This window comes from Anarrhichthys ocellatus, unplaced genomic scaffold (assembly GCF_004355925.1).
Source record: "Anarrhichthys ocellatus isolate YVR2014 unplaced genomic scaffold, GSC_Weel_1.0 scaffold748, whole genome shotgun sequence".
Classification (NCBI taxonomy): domain Eukaryota; kingdom Metazoa; phylum Chordata; class Actinopteri; order Perciformes; family Anarhichadidae; genus Anarrhichthys; species Anarrhichthys ocellatus.
Genome location: NW_022280722.1, coordinates 1 through 17,103, shown reverse-complemented (window position 1 = coordinate 17,103; position 17,103 = coordinate 1). Strand labels below are relative to the sequence as shown.

Here is a 17,103-nt window from a genome sequence, read left to right as displayed (position 1 = left end):
GGAAAAGAATGGTTCAAGATATTTTGAGAATATTTGAAAAAAAAGAAGGAAAAAACTTGTCTCACTTCATGCATCACCTGTCACAGCTCTGCCCCTTCTCTCCTGTCACTCTATCTCTCACTCACCTCAGCTCATTCAGTGCACCTGTTAGTCACACCCACCTCATCAGCTCATCACTCTCACCTGCTCACTCTGCTGCACCTACTATTTAGACCCCAGTCTCACACACACTCACTGCCAGAACGTTCTCCGCATTATGCCAGATTTTCCCGCGTTTACCCCCCGACTGGTGTCCCGTTGCCGACCCTGCCTGTTTGGACTTCTCCGCCTTGCCTCTGCCCCGGTAAACGACTCAGCCTTCTGTCCCCGACCACGAGATCCTGCCTCTGGTTTCTGTCTGCCTTCTCCCCTGACGGCTTGGCGTTCCACCATGTGGGATTCTACACCTGTGCAGATCCAAGAGTGTTTGCCTGTTGTGTCTTCTGCCTAGAATAAAGTTCCGTTCCAACTATTCCGTGTGTCTGTCGTACTGCTTCTGGTTCCTTACCTCACCCGTTACATTACTTCACTAAATAAAATCACAAAAAAGGAGAAGATCAAAGCTGATCAGTTTTCCCACATTCTCAGGCAGGTGGGAGGGATTGTCAAATTGTTTCAGACAATTACAAAAATTGTCTGACACAGTCCTCTGGTGTGTCAGACACTTCCAGATGATCCCCCAAACACTAAGTTAAAGGAGATACTGAGGCCCTAACTCCAACCACAGCCTAAGGGGCGTAATAATGGGCAATAATATGGGGCCTCGGAAAAAAGCCCGCGGTAAATCTGCCATTATTTAAATGAAAATGTGGAGATTTAAATAGATTTAATGTATAACAAAATGTATGATATCGCTTGAAGAAAGTTCAGCTTTTTGTCTCATGATGGTTAGAGGCCGTTTGAGACCGAGATCAAATTGTGAGAAACATTAGCCTCACTGTCTGCCTATCAAAACCAGCATACAGAAATCCATATTCTGCAATGGTCAGTCTACATTATATATTTACACAATAGATATATTTGACAAGCTACACCACGACTCAGACAACTAAACCAGTCAGACCTTATTAACCAGTTGGTTTGCTTTGTCCCTTCTGTCTGTCCTGTCTGTCCATCTATCTTTGTCCATGCAGGGTAACCAAGAGGCCCCAGCTCCCCCTGAAGCCATGGCCCAACCCTTCCCACCGGCCCAGTACCCTCCTCCACCACAGAATGGCATCCCAGCTGAGTACACCACATCCCACGCCCACCCTCCTGCAGATTACACAGGACCAAGCACGGTGGCCGAGCACGCCCTGACATTGTACACGGCGACACACACGCAGAGCGAACAGCCGGGAAACGACAGCAACACCCCCGCCCTCACAGCCAACACAGTAACGGTGAGTCTACAGTTTATATCTTCTTTATTATCTGTATTAACCATGTGGAAAGATGTGGTCCTTTCCCCTTTATTGCAGGAGACCGCCGCTCGTTTCCCTGTCAAAAGAAAAGTCAACATTTGTCAAGTGACCTCCATACCTAAAGTTACTTTTAGTAAATGAGTAAATTAGACTGGAGTAAATTAGACTTGTATTTCTGTACAATTAATCTTGATCATCGTGGCCACCGTGTCAGATTTCACACAAAATCAGATGTAGTCATGCAGGTTCACCAGAAAGTCTTTCAGCTTAGATTCCAGCAGGGCCTCCAGCAGCAACCAGCCCACCTTCAACCTGTATTCAGAAACTGCGGCAGGAGGAGGAGAGCTCAGCGCTCGTCAGCAGCGTCTCCTCCTCCGGCCAGGAGCAGAGCTTCTCCTCACTGCTCCATTGTTCACAGCTGGGAGGCAACACCGCCACCATGCTGCTAGAGACCCAAGCCATAATGCTGGGTCCACTGGAGGGAAGGCATAAAGAACAAGGACTGCGCATAGCAGACTCTCAGACGCCTGCTGCATTAAAATGAGAGGTTTTCTAAAGAGACTGTGGTGCAACAGCTTTTGTCCAGAGGGACTGCCAAAATGAACACAAAATGAAAGTTCATTGTAGTAACTTTAAGTAATGCCACTTCTGTAGTTATTTCATCCCAAACCACGATCTTTTCCTAAATCTAACCAAGTAGTTTTGTTGCCTAAACCTCCACTTGTTGTTTCCTGTGAAGATGGAGGTTTATTTTGAAAACACTGTATTAGATAGCAGTGTTATTTTGCAGCAGCAAGTTCAGCAGTTTGGTTGAATTTCTCTGTATTCTTGCCCTGCTGTTGGTTAGTAATAATCTTTTTGATGTACAGCAGATGACTGTAGATTTAGATTGTATCCCCCCAGCATTAGAGGGGAAAAGCTGACCCCTATTTGGTTGCACCTTTAACCACACCGGTTCCAAACTCCTGTGCATGGATCTCATTTGGAACTTGTTTCCTCACCAGTCCCATAGCTTATCTTATTTAGTTCACTTATGACCCTTCATTACTCTAAATACTATTTCTTCATTACCTTGTGAGTCCATCCCTGATGACGTCATGTGGTGATGAGACTCTGCATGCTCAAAACCAAGTTGGTGCTGAATCTGACTTCAGAATGCAATGGAATACAGACAGGGACATCTAACATTCACACCGCTATCTTATGATTTAACTTATGTATAATTTAGCCACCAATCCCCGGTGTGCTTTTCTCCTTTGAAGGTTTTAAGGTTTGGAGATAGTTAGCTGAGACAGAGAGTTGTGTCTGTAGTTCTGGGTGGCACGCTGGGAAGCATGCAGGCAACCGAGAGTGAAACCTCTCTCACTGACTCTAGGACAATCTTTGTGAAGTTCCTTTGACACCACAGTTCACACAACATGAAACCGACATTGAAAATGCATAAAACAAGAAAGAAAATGAGATCCAAAAGATATAGAGAATGAGGAGAGAAGAGATTTTTATTTTAAGATCAAACAAGTGTCCAACTGCATCCATGACCTATACATTCACACATATATATGCACATTTTCAGACGCAGCAGGGACAGACGCCACTGACAAATGAGCTCAATTTGAAGCTGCATTTAAGCACAGAACTGCACACAGGCAATGCTAAGGATGTCCACACCATAGTTAACTGCACCACCACTTGTCTCTAGTTGAGGAGCCTTCAAGCTGTCAGGGCCAATAAGAATGGAGCACGCTGGGAAGATATGGGAGCGTACAGACAGTGATGGCAGAGTGGGGGAGTCCAGCGAGAGGAGAAGGCACGGTACAGTCAGCATTACTGGGAGTGTTTTACAGTCGCTGTGGAGAGTTTGTCACAGGCTGTAACTGTTACTGTCAAGAGACATAGTTACTGCAGATAAAGGATACAGACACTCTACCGTATGCACGTTCACTGTGGCCTAAAAGGCACTTACTACATTTACTGTCATAAAATATGCTGTCAGACCAATATATCAGGTTCATACTGTGTTGTTTTTTTTAACTAAAAGACTAATATTAACCCATCAGCATCTCTTCTGACCTCTGTGGAACAGAACTTCATTTCAATTGTGTTTTCGTCAGAGGTGGAAACAAAGTACATGTATTGAAATATTGTAGTTGGATATTTGTACCTTATTTGTTTAGTTATTTCTTTTCAACAATATGCTTTTTGCTAGATGAAAATGTTCCTATTTACTCCACTGTATTAATGCGTGTTGTGTAGATACCAGTTGCAGCTGGTTAAATATATCATATTGTGAAATCTGATTTGGTAAACTTAAATTAAAGAAAAATGATTGTCTTACATATCCAGTGATGAAATTTTTGTCTTTACACTAGAAGTAGTGATTGTGCATCTCATGGCCTTCCTCAGCAGATGGATTTGATCACTTGTCATGGATGGATCTTCAGGCATGTACGAACAGGTCGTATATTTGGCAAAATGGTTACCCCTGTCTCCGTCTCGGATATGAAGGTGCTCCCTGATCTTTCTCCAGCCGTCCACTGACTCATGGCGATGACCTTTGACCTCATGGATGCTGGGAGAGGTTTTGGTCTGGCGTTGAAAGATATTTGATCTGTGTCTGTTGCTGATTCGGTCTCCAGGTTCCTTGCTGTTTCACTGACGTAGCGTTCCCCACAGCTGCTAATGTGGTGTCATTCACATTCTTGATGCCAGAGACCACCTTCGAACTGAGACCGGGGTTAAAGATGGAGCCAAGTTTACTTTCTTGTCTCCTTTCAAGTGCTTGTGTGTTTCTGCATGTGTGTGTGTGTGTGTGTGTGTGTGTCTTGGTCTAATCCCTGGTGAGAGAGGGCTCTGTAGCAGCCTAACCGTGTGTAATCTACCCGTCTGGCAGCACTCCCATCTGATAGCTTCAATTATAGGCTCGGGAAAGGGGCACTGCTGAGCTCAGCAAGTCACACACACACACACACACAGATATGCACACACGTTCACTCAAAAAAACACAGTAACGACACATTTGGGAGATCTAAGTGGGTGTGTAATCAGGTGGAGGAGTTTGAGGCGTTTTGGGCTGCTTCTGTGTGATTCTGTGTAGCTGCCATGAGGGAGGCTTGGTTGGGTAGATTAGTTCTACAGCTTCCCCCCCCTCACACACGCGGACTGTACAGCTCAGTACTGTCTCCGTGGTGACAGCGGAGGAAGCTCAGGCTGCTTGTGTATGATAATGTTCATGTAATTATTTCTCCTTCCTGCCTGGCTGCTCACACACCATGGATGGTGGAGGCATGGCGACCATAGAGGAAGAAAGAAGTGCAGAGACGGATTTGAGCTCTTTGAATGTGGCAGAAGAAGGCTTACCGCCTTAAAGCCGTTCCATTCCATACCATACCATGCTAAGCTTAATGAAAGACTACAGCCAGCTTCATGTGTTAACACACACACTGAATGGGAAATTCCAGTGGAACAAGGATCAACAAGAGAAACTTACTTTATGTAGGGATTTGTGACGCATTGGCTACTCTGAACAGGGTTATTTCACATACTGTGTAATGCTGTGTTCACACCAAATGCAAAGGGGTTTTCTCCACCGTGTTACCGGAGAGGATGAGCAGCCTTACCTCCATGTAGGCACCAACAGACTGTTCAGATCATCTTGTATGCCAACAATGTTTCTTTCCGCCGTCAACCCCGGCTGAAATAACCGCTATCACTGCTTTACCTGTTGCGGAAGTCCCAGATAAGTTTTTATCGCCTTCGTTTCTGGGTCCATAACATCTTCCAGAGGCGTTTCACCGAGCTGTAGTCCCTGTATCTATTAAGTCACACATTGGCTGAATAAAGCTGGTTTACTCCGGTGGTACGATGCCAAAATAAACAGATTTTGCCGTGATTTGATTACAATAAACGGATCAAAAGGATGCTGAAATAACTACATCATGATACTGATTTGTAAAAAGTCTGAATTCATGCTTTGTCAGTTCAGTCCTCCAAACGGCAAACAGCTTTTTAAATGCTTGTTTTCTGTATGGAGTTCTGATTGATCAGGGCTATGCTATGCTAACAATCTAGCTGCTCCTATCACTCAAATAACATAATCTACATTAGGCATACATACTGCAGTTTTAAGCCCGAGTGCCCCCTTTTTTGGGGGCTGTGGAGAAAGTTTAGCATATACCCTCAGAAAAAATGCACTTATCACAAACGAATATGATGTTGCACATCAGGTTTGTAGATGCTCCAAACACAAGTCAAACAACAACTCAATTAATTACCAAATATCAAAATCCATATAGCGCCACCTAGTCAACCCACTCGCCACATTTCTGGCTCTAAAGCTGTGGTATTTTATGCAATACGCAGACACGATACCTCAAAAGAAAGCAGACACTCCACAGATTCTGGACATATACATCAAATCCAGCTACAACAAAGCATCATCGAGATATGAGCCAAAGAACACCAACAACAGAAATCGCTTCATCAAACGATAGTTGTAAAATGTCTCTTACCGTTGCTGTTTTTCATCGATATGTTTATTTTCCCGGTAATTCCAGACAGAAATAAATTAGATCTACGTCCTGTGTTACACTAAAATCATTCCGGGCGTTTTTACATTGCTGTGAGTCGAAGCAGGAAGTCTGAGAATGGCCTTGCGTCACAACCAAGCATGTCTCACAGGACGGCGCACTGCTGATTCTGATTGGCTAACAGTGCTGTCAATCTCATTTTGGTCGATATAGCTAAATTCTATTGGCTCTAAGGCTTCTAATGAGGTGTCAATCACTGAAATCATCCAATGGGTTGCTGAGACAGAGCCCTGCGTACTCACAGGAGGCTGACATCGAGAAAAACTCCAGTCCGCAGAGAGACACAGAGGACTCAAAATGAAGCCAAACTGCTGTATTTGGATGTATTGAACACCATTAGTGATATACAAGTGAAATATATAGTTTGGTACATGAGAAAATTCAAATGGCACACATGTGCCAAAATGACCATTTTGGCACATGTGTGCTAAAACCTCTCTAAGTTTGTTCTTCTTCACTTTAACAAAGTCAGACTTTGCAGAGAGACTGTTCACATATTGTGCTATGATTTGGGAGAGGTTTAAACCTGCAGCTACAGTACATCATTCAAAAGAGATAATCATCCTGAAAGTGCTTTTTATTAGGCACACCTGAAACTTTTCAATTTGTGCTGTGTCCCATCTTCATTTGCTCTGAACCAGTAACATATAAACTGATATTTACACATCTGAACAAATTTCACAAGCGTTCCCTTTATTATAACACCAAAGTTATTCAAATAGAAGTCCAATTTTTCACAGTTCGGATTGGTGCCCCTGAATGTCTCATGGGTATTATAGAATTTAGAACTTATTGTTATATTTCAAACTGATGGCCATCAAATAAGAAATAATATTATTACAGTAGTCAATAAGGGAACAATATACTTCCAAAACCACTCCTCCCACTTCACTGCTCTTCAGGGGACCACCTGTTCACTGCACTACTGTATACAATAGATTAGCAAAGATGACTGAGATCACTGTGAAGTTTAACGTTGTCATACTATTCTTAATGTTTTGTGGTGATGTTTTAAGTTGAGATTAATCAATTAAGTATCAATTGCTAGTGACAATGCAGAACAAAAATATACTTTTTACAAAACAATACACTGACATCAGGTTCACTATGAGGGTTAAATTGATTTTGAATGTCACAGAGAAGCTAGGCTGAGGCCTGAAAGACCAGACGGGCTGGGGGCATGTATACTGTAAAGTTGTAGTGCTGTTATGGATCATATACAGTAATTCAAAGAGGATAATGGGTGTATGAGTTCAGAGTGAGAACGTTTGTATTAGCCTTTAGTCTGTTAGGGGTGAAGTGTGAGGCTCCACCTCTAGACCTCCCTGTCCTGACTTAGAAGACTAAGAAGGGACTGGTTGTACAAGGGCATGGCAGATGGCGGAAAGGACCTCCTGTAGAGATTGATGATTGTCCATCTAAAAATCTACGAGTCAAAGTAAAATACGGAAATAAATTGAAAATAGTTGTGCCTCAGTGTGTTTTGTGGCACAGAGGTTCAGTGGGTGTTGAAGTGAAGAGGTGGAGGTGCAGGAGGACTGACGGGATAATTACACTTGTGTGCACACCATTCATCTGACCTGCAAAACCCGAGCCCACAGCCATGACTGTGTGCCTGCGTGTGTGTGTCCGTTGGCCGAAGACTGAAACGACTCTGTGCGTCTCTCGCTTTCTCACACACATGGGCAGATTATAACTGCATCCCATTCACTAGAGCGCTCTTTGCCTATTCAGCTTTGTGTTTGTATTTGTGTGTGTGTGTGTGTGTGGGTGTATTTGTGATGTAATGCCATGCCATTATCCTCACTTGCCTGTCTCTCCATTTTAACGGTTCTCTCTTCAATCAGCACTTAGCCTGCATGCATCTCTGAACCCTACCTCCCTTACTGCTCTCCATGTTCTCTCTCTCTGTCTCTGTCTCCATCTCTCCCTCTCTCCCTCTCTCTTTCTGTCTCCGCTGCTACCTTCAGCACTTCTCTCTCATTGATCGGGCAGGTTTAGCTGACATCATCGTTCCATCTTCATCTCTCTTTTTCATTCTTTCTATCTCCATCCCTCCATCACCGTGTTGGTCTGATTCATTATGTACATCAACTCTTTCTGCTCTCACTCCTTTTTTGCTCCTCATTGCAAACAACACACAAGCACAGTGTGAACCATATTTTAAACCGTTGCGACTTACAGAAAGTTCCAATAACATAATCCACAGAGTCAAGAGGTAGCAGTAAAAAAATGTATTCTATATAAATGTGACACTAAACTTCATACAAACTAAAATAATTGGAAAGGACTGGCCAGACAAACTAACAAAAGAGGGAAGCCACCCATGCAAACTATTCAATGTGCCAACACAAACAAAGCTGCTAATGCAGGACCATAATACCACCAAAGAAGATGAAAAAACTAGATTATAACTGAAAAGGCTGCGTCAGGCTGCTGCTGCTGAATCCAGAGAAAGAGAGAAAGAGAGAGAGACGCTGTGTTTTCCTAATGAGGCCAGACTAGACTCGACTCACCTGAAGGATTACAGCACATACACACATTAACAGTATGATGAATTAATAGAGATATACGTTATGACCAGCAGTAAGCTTCAGATGATGGTTCAGAATAAAGGACATCCCCTGTCCTGCATATCTACTGGCTTTTCAGCGGGAAGTTCTTAACTCGGATACTTTACCATGTAGTAGACTGTGAACGCTATGTGATTACTTGATTAGTGCATGAATTTCAACAGGGTAATGTTGTCTCGAATCGAACATGAAATAGTTAGCTGGATAGCTAGCAGCGTTATAGTTACAAATCATTACAGACTGAAATCAACCAAATAATCTGATGGCTTCTGTCCGACAACAGAATATTACTTAGTTTGTATCGCGAGGTGTTCACAGGAGCAACAGCAACCGCTGATGAAACCTCCTTTTCTGCAATTTAGCCAAGATGGCGATCGTTGAAGGGTGATAAGTGTCCAGCCTTCCACGCTCAATGTTTTGATCGTAATGAGTTCACCATCTGGGTACTCAGTGTACTGCATTTTGCCATACTTGTCGCTGTGTATGCACTTATGCACGGGTTCAAGAGTAGGTACAGAAGTATTCAAATTGAGACACAGCTAGTCATCACCTGCAGTGTCATCTTATCCGGGCTGCATGTCGGGAGCCCGGCCGTCGACAACCATGCCCTGACTGCTCACAGCTCTGCATTGATGTCAGTTCATTTAGGTTAAAACCAGGCTAAACCACAATACTTCAGGGATGAGAGTTCATCATTCATTCATTGTCCATCACTCTCTGTACAAAGGACATGAACTTCCTTGGCTTTGTCTTTTCTTCATTCCTCCTTCTCTCTCTCTCTCCCCTCTATGGTGACTGCCTCTAACAGGCTCATATTAAATGGCACCCACCTTCTTGGCATTTGGCAACCAATCAATAAGACAAATCACCATGTGACCTTGCCAATATTGAAGTTAGAAATGTTGGTGGTATATATACCCACAGTTGATTATGTCTGTACATATAAAAATGAATTTGAAAAAACTATGCTTTATCATGAAATTCAATTTAATAACCTCAACACAGTGATGTAAGTGATGAGTCATGCGATTTAAATTGTAGACACTATTTTCTTGATGATAATAAAGATTTGAATTTCAAAACTTCACAATAAGTTCTTGACAAATGCTCAAAAAAATGATGACGTATTTTTTCCACCATGACTGAACAAGAAGAGCCAAACACCAGATTGGAGTCCAGTATTGCTGCTTGCTGCTCTAACAAGTGTATCTCTTGCCTGCCTTAAAAGAGTTAAACCACTAGTTTCAACACATAAAACCATTGACAGCCTTAGTGTGCTCAGTCTTTTGTTTCAGTGGAAGTAGTAGTGGGAGGTCCTCCTCTTTCCAAGAGGCCACTGCTTTGCCCATGGCTGGGTTCTGCCCTATGGAATGCACTGATACATGGGCTTCCATGTATCAGTGGTAAAGGCTACAAGGGAACTGGGTTACTGAAGTCAGCGTAATGAATAATAGAATCATTTCTTAGAGCAAAGCTGACATGAGAGCTGACCTGTCCAAGCTTACAATCCTGTATGAAGAGGTTAAGTCAATATCAAACCAGGCTAACGATGCCTGTGATTCTTCTCCAGGGTTACCCTTTCTCAGGGTATAAAGGTTTCTTTTTTTTGCATCATGGCAATGAGTGTGTGACTTCCCTTTCGCTTTGAAATATTCCAATACTTCTCAACTTTACCACTGTTACTGATTCATTTCAACTTGTATTTGACAGTCAGAATATTTTATGTATTGACTGCTGTGTCTTCTGATTGTCTCTGTAAAAAAAATTAAAAAAGGGGAACAAATACATCTCATGACCTGCGGTTCCTACTAAGGCCACCGCTCCAAATCACTACAAGTGCTGGTCCTGGGGCTTATTCCAAATGTACAGCTCCCAGCTATAGTATTGTATAGCTATAGTTGATTGACCCCTGAAATACCCAGAATGCAATATGACATGATGTCACTTCCCTCTACCCATCCATTTGTTCACATCGGTTGTAGTGCGAACAGGTTATGTAGCACAGACGGCCTAAAGCAGACAGCTCCCCGCTATTCATGGAGGATCCCAAAGCGCTCCCAGGCCAGATGGGATATGTAATCCCTCCAGCCTGTTCTGGGTCTCCACAGGGGTGTGGGCATGCTCAGAATAACTCCACAGGGAAGCAGCCCAATCAGATGCCTAGACCACCTTACTTGGCTCCTTGCTAGAGTCGCAGTTCCACCTTAAGTTCTTTCCGGATGTCTGAGCTCCTCACCCTATCTCTAATTCCACTCTGTGAAGGATACTGCTTGTATCTGCAATCATCTCATTGTTTCTGCCATTACCCAAAGTTCATGACTATAAGAGAGGGTTGGAATGTAGATCCGCTGTTAAATCTTGAGCTTTGCCTTCAAGCTCAGCTCCCTCTTGACCTACGACATTCCAGTATAGCTTTGCATTACTCTCTTTTTTTTCCTCTATGCTTTGCACCCATGCTCTTCCTCTCCGAGGCCCATTATAACATGTGATCTGGTGTTAACGTGTCACAGGTTGTTTCATGTTGTTTCTTATTCCTCTGCCAGACAGCTTCCTTAATGTCCCAGAGCACATATCATGTCATGAGAGCAGAGAGAGAGAGGGGAGATCTCAGTAATATAAAATGACCTAACATCTAAAGCTACACAGGAAGATCCAGAGCTCTTTTTGATACCCCCTTACACTCGTCCTTCACCCTTCCACACTTCTCTACTTTCTTAATATTTCAGTTGTTCTGTCAGTTCCTCTATTAATAGGATCTCTTTTCAATTGTTTTAATGTGAGACATCCAGCTGAACAACCTTGCCTCACACCTGGATCCTCTTTTTTGTATACATGATAGGAGCTAATCTTTGGCACGCTGTGTGTTTCCTTGCAGCAGGCAGAGGAGGTCGTACAGACGGAGGGCTCCCAGCAGCTCCACCTGCAGTCCAGCGATTCGTCGGAGAAGCAGCAGCCCAAGAGGCTACACGTCTCCAACATCCCTTTCCGTTTCCGTGACCCTGACCTCCGGCAAATGTTCGGGGTGAGATGACAACTGCACCACACACACACACACACACACACACACACACACCCTTAGAGCACTGTACCATACTCCTGCTCCTGTACTTTTCAAGAATAAAGTAGCAAATGCTGTCAAATGGAGATAAGTAAAGAAATGCAATATTGCAAAAGAATTGTAAAAGTAAATCACAACAGGAAGGTTAAAGACAAATATGAGCAGATTGCATATCTGTTTACCTTTCTTGTCTCTAATATAGCATTTGGAACTGGCAGTAGGGCCTTCTAGGTTCAATGATAAAGAGTATATGTAAAGTCAATAACAAAGGAAATGCATGATTGAATATGAATTTTTGTCAATTGCCAGTAAATATAGGCATCAATATACATTCATGTGTATTGTGGGCGTTAGCTGCAGTTGTATGGACAATATGTCTTCAACACGATTGAAGACATTCTGATAAGAGTTTTCAAACAACCTTTTCAGCTACCTTTAAAGGTAGCTGAAAAGCAGTTTATATTAATATAAACTGCTTTAAAGCAGTTTATATTAAAGTCATCTCCATCATTATGGTTAATCAACTCCGACGTTTTCTTCGGATGGCAATTTTTTTGTGAGGCTTCTTGCGTCTGCGAAAGTGGACAGGAAAGGAGAGTGTTTGTTTAATGCAATGCAGTTAGATCAAATGATGAATAAATATGAAAGATCAAGACTTTGTTGATTGTGATGATGTAACACGCGCAGAAGGAATATTTTCACTCCTTCCACAGAAAAAAATATTGGCAAAACAAAAGCATATATTACGCGCTAATATTTTCCTATTGAATGGGTAAACAAAGGTTTACAGCCCCTCCTCAACTCTATTCCTTCACATCTGGCCAGATGTTACATCTATCTTACCCGGGTAAGATAGATGCCCAAGGCCACTTGTTTTGTTTCACAAACTCTAATTCTTCTTCTTCTCCTTCACTGGTTGATTACGACCATATTTAGCCTCTAGCGCCAACTTCTGACCAAACCTCAGAGTTTATCCTCACCAGAGCAGTCGATGGAAATGCGTCTAATTCTTACTTCTTTTTTTGTGACCTTGAAAATTTGCCCAACACTTTCCTGAAAACACAGCTAGTAACGTGCTGCATGGAAACCTCTTTAACAGGGGTCTTCAACGTTTTTCAGGCCAAGGACCCCCAAACTGATAGAGAGATGGAGCAGGGACCCCCGACTATATATATTGTATAAAATTGTGTTTTTATATTAAACTGGGCCTAGTGCCATGTATAAACATACCTCTTTATTGTGCATTCAATACTAAGCTATTCAAATAATACACAGGTTCATATATTCATGTTTTTATTTTAAACATGTGCAAGGTACAGTGAGTAGGGTGGCGTGTCACTGCCATTTATAAACATACCTTGTCAGCTGATACCAATGCCAATATCAACATTGCCTGTCAATTGCATGATAATCATGCATACAAGCTATTCAAATTGATGTTTTCATTTTAAACATAAATGTGGAAATGAAAATGAGTGATGTCCTATTAGTGCCACTGCCATGCATAAACATACCTGTTATCTTGCATACAATACTGAACTATTAAAATAATGGACAGATTCATGTTTAGAGAAAAAAATATATATATTATTATTATTATTTTTTTAATCAACCAAAAATTTTGCGGACCCCCTGCAGTACCCTGTTGAAGACCTCTGCTCTATATGTTGATGTTTGGCTGGGTATACTATGTGTGACAGTGGACACCACTACTTGCTTTCCTTCCCATGCCAGCAGTCTCTTTTAACCATGACCATGTTAACGGTCTAAACTTAACCAGAACCTAATCATAAAGGTAGCATGGTACCGTGCTACTGTAGCACTGACACCCTATTCCCAAACCTGCGTGTGTGTGTGTGTGTGTGTGAGAGAGAGAGAGAGAGAGAGAGAGAGAGAGAGAGAGAGAGAGAGAGCCCAAGCTTGTTAAGAGACTGGCCGGGTAAAGTGTTTACTGATGATGAAGTTTACATGCACACAGTAACACACACAGGTACATTACTGAGTATAGATTTACTGACACAGCTCTAGCGCTAACATTTCATATAATTGGAGGCTGGAGTTTTCCCCACCCTCCGACACCACCATCCACCTCCCCATTCCTCCAGTGGAGTGGAACATCTGATCCTGCAGTCACCTTGTTCCAGGGGAGGGGGGGGGGGACCACACGCCTTCTCCAGCCTCAGAGCTCCTGCTGTGGAGAAAAGAGGAGGGGATGGAATGGCCCATCAGTGGAGACACAATTAATGGGATTCCTCAGTGAGGTTAAAAGGGAGTTTATCCTCATTAGGTGTATACAGGGTGACAGCTCCAGTTATAGGTGCGAGGCATGTGTGTGTGTGTGTGTGTGTGTGTGTGTGTGTGTACGTGTTCAAGTGTGTGTATTCTTGAGAAGAAGTCTGACTGTTTTTTGCCCCGACAGTCCCCAGTCACTGAACAGCACAACACCATTTTAATAGTGATGTCATCAGGTAGATGTAGCCCCGTTAAGAGCTCGATCACAAAGACTGGAGATCCAAATCACTGGGCCTCCAGAGAACTGGAGAACAGGAAAACAAGTTAACATTTCTTATTGAATGAAGCTTTATCAAAAAAGCAAAAACAGAGTACATGAAACCAATATTCACAGACAAAGAAATACAAATGACCATCATTCCTATCAGTAACAGTAACATTCTACTTACTAAAGTGTGTTACATAGATGTGCTGCCAATTTAGTCTCATGTCTGAAGAAGCCACATAAAAAAGTAATAATGGCGGTCCGACTAGATCAGACCTGAAGCATTTCTGTAACACTTAGAAGTCTGATCGAAACATTAACGTGAAAGTATGAGGTCAGATAACGATATTAAATGCACATATTGTTCACCATATCAAGACCAGAGAAATAAGTTGATGGCTTGATTACCGTCTGTGATGTGCAAAGAAAAAAATACATCTTTAATGAATCACAAAAAAACTATAAATGAGCCATTTAGAAGTTTTTCCATTGGACTTACTCCCATACCTTGGCAACTCAGTTGATGTGCACAATACTACTATAACAGTGGAAAGCTGAAAACTCACTAGAAAAGTTTTGAATCTTATGCTGACTTCACAAGTGACTTCTCAACCGGCTTTGTCACTTCAGCAGAGCAGTATAGCAGTTTAGATCATTGAGTTTGGTGGTTTCCTGCGAGGATGTTAAATAGATCACATGCACACAGCCACATGCAACCTGTTCTCTTTTCTCCCTGTTAATGGTCCAGCTTCAAGGATTAATGATCGTGGGCCGGATGGTGCCATTGCAGTCCAGATTCCATCTAGGCTCCAGTGACACTGTCCTCCATTCACCTAAAATGGGACTTGTGAGCAACTGGCTCAATCTCCCATTACGGTTCTGCAAGACTACTGCCACAATGCAAACAAAGGCAATAGCTAGGGCATTACAGCAAATGGAATTCTGTGTCATTTCAGCAAAAGCTGTAATAGAAAAGCAATACGGGCGCATTAAACAAAGCAATATAAAGAGGTTCAATCAAAGGTGATGCAGCCACAAGCTGGAGGTTTATCTCTGTGAATTACACAATAATACACGGCGATACTCCGTCAAACACCTCTGGAAGTCCAACTCAGGAAGCAGGAATAAAGTGTACGACTGCAACAACGGAGGCACACAAGGCGAAAAGGGTACGGCCTCTGAAAGGAATAAAACTGGGTTCATTACCCAAGCTTATTTGAGTTTAATTCATAATTAGAACAACACATTTGGAGGGAAATTACTAGGCTGGTGAATAGGGTTTTAATGGCAGAATGATAATTGGCACTCAGCCTGAATGATTCAATTCTCTCATTCTCAAGATATCTAGGACTGCACCTCAAATAATTCCCTACACACACTGCACACTTACCTACACAGCCAGGGCTATTTGGATTTCTCTCTCCCTTAACGAGAAGACAAGAATCCCAGTATGACCACGTGTCCACATCTGTGGTGTTTGTTTTGGCCTTTCGCAAATGATATTTTCTTTTCTGATGCATGGGACCAAAATGTCTTCCCATGGATCCAGCTGGCCTGCACTCAGAAGGGCCCTGTTCATTTAGCCCCACACACAGAGTGAAACTTGACAAGCTGATATGCAGGACTGCTGCCGTCCCCTGAGCCTCAGCTGTGTTTAATTAATAAGCAGGCACTTAGTGAGCCAACCGCAAGAGGGTCCTTACTGTCACATTCCCAGAGGTAGGGGTCCTAAATGAGTCATTAGATACTCAGCACAGATAGACGTGAACTCAGTGTGTCTCACACAGACACACTGCTGAGGTAGACCATATGCGTGTATGTTGGTGTGTATTTGCGGTGAGCACCGGGGGTCGGGTTTTGTGCTAATGGCGTTTTAATGACACCTACTCTTGCCTAATCACCTGTTCTGGAGGTTTCCAGCAGCACAGGTAGCCCAGTGCTCCCAGCAAGGGAATTCTCTTTAATGTCTCCTGTTCATGTCTTCACTCTCATTTGCCTCCCCAATTATTCCATAAGGCTCCACTCTAACCAACTCTGCCTCCGAGGAGGCGAGGTGTAATTATAATCTAAAATCTGCTAATTTACATCAACATATCAGCGTAGCAATGGAGCCATTTTGCAGTGAGTGGGTCGTTAGAGAGCATGAGCTTCGCCATTGTTGTGTCCCCCAGTGGGGCCAGTGTGTTTGTGTTGATTAAGGCAATTAGTGTTTGAAATAGAGAGGGACAGTGACAGAAGTTATTGCCCTGTTTACCATGAAGTCAAGGCACAGCATGTGAGACTGGGAATCTGATGAGGCTCACTCCTACGAGCCCACCATCCGAAAAAAAGGCCCAATGTGTGTATTCTTGAGATCTAACAAATGAGGTGAATTCTTTCCTCTAAAAACACACAAACACACAACCATGTTTACTTAAAAGTTAGAAACCTGCTTTGTTTCCATCCATTTGGGGGGGGGGGGTGTAATCTGCTTCATCAGGACTTTGTGAACATGGTTTGATCACTAGTGGCCGGCCAACACACATATAAATCAGATTTGTGACAGTTACCGCCTTACCATTATCATTATTGGGCTTATATATTTATTTTATGCTTTCAGCACTTACAGTTTCATTCTGGAAAACACAGACATCACAGTAGGACATTGCAGGCTTTTCTAAACAAGCCAGTTTTCCGTGAGTAAAAAAGTACCCTTCATCTGTGAGGGCACCACACTGTGTTTCTAGCTGGCTGAGGCTGATTTACGCTTCTCTGCCTTCCCTGGAAAACTGCTCTAATTTGAACTAATGGACACAACTGACTTCACAGACCAACCACTGGAATAGAGATAGATGAAGGAGAAGAAAGATAGTAGAAAAACTACAGTGATTGGTGGAAAGATACGTACACCACACTATGCCACACTACATACACTACTGAGTACATGATGTACACTACGGTGTACAGT

The 17,103-nt window shown here is 42.8% G+C and overlaps 1 protein-coding gene across 2 annotated transcripts; it reads left to right on the top strand.

Moving 5' to 3' along the window:
• Positions 1-361: 361 nt before the first annotated feature.
• Positions 362-12,810, top strand: LOC116376962 (RNA binding protein fox-1 homolog 1-like). 2 transcript variants are annotated; one of them, XM_031838473.1, is made up of 2 exons: positions 362-1,421; positions 11,480-12,810. In XM_031838473.1, the coding sequence occupies exons 1-2, from the start codon at positions 1,167-1,169 to the stop codon at positions 11,630-11,632; spliced, it is 408 nt and encodes a 135-aa protein (XP_031694333.1). In that variant the 5' UTR covers positions 362-1,166; the 3' UTR covers positions 11,633-12,810. The 2 variants fall into 2 exon arrangements, with proteins under 2 accessions (XP_031694333.1, XP_031694332.1); XM_031838472.1 differs by having other exon boundaries at positions 11,477-12,810.
• Positions 12,811-17,103: the final 4,293 nt, after the last annotated feature.

What these genes read in the sequence shown, in the direction of transcription:
- LOC116376962 (XM_031838472.1), top strand. Translation starts at nt 1,167, where the DNA reads ATGCAGGGTAACCAAGAGGCCCCAGCTCCCCCTGAAGCCATGGCCCAA. An exon ending in TCACAGCCAACACAGTAACG is followed by an intron (nt 1,422 to 11,476) that starts GTGAGTCTACAG and finishes GTTTCCTTGCAG; the next exon opens with CAGGCAGAGGAGGTCGTACA.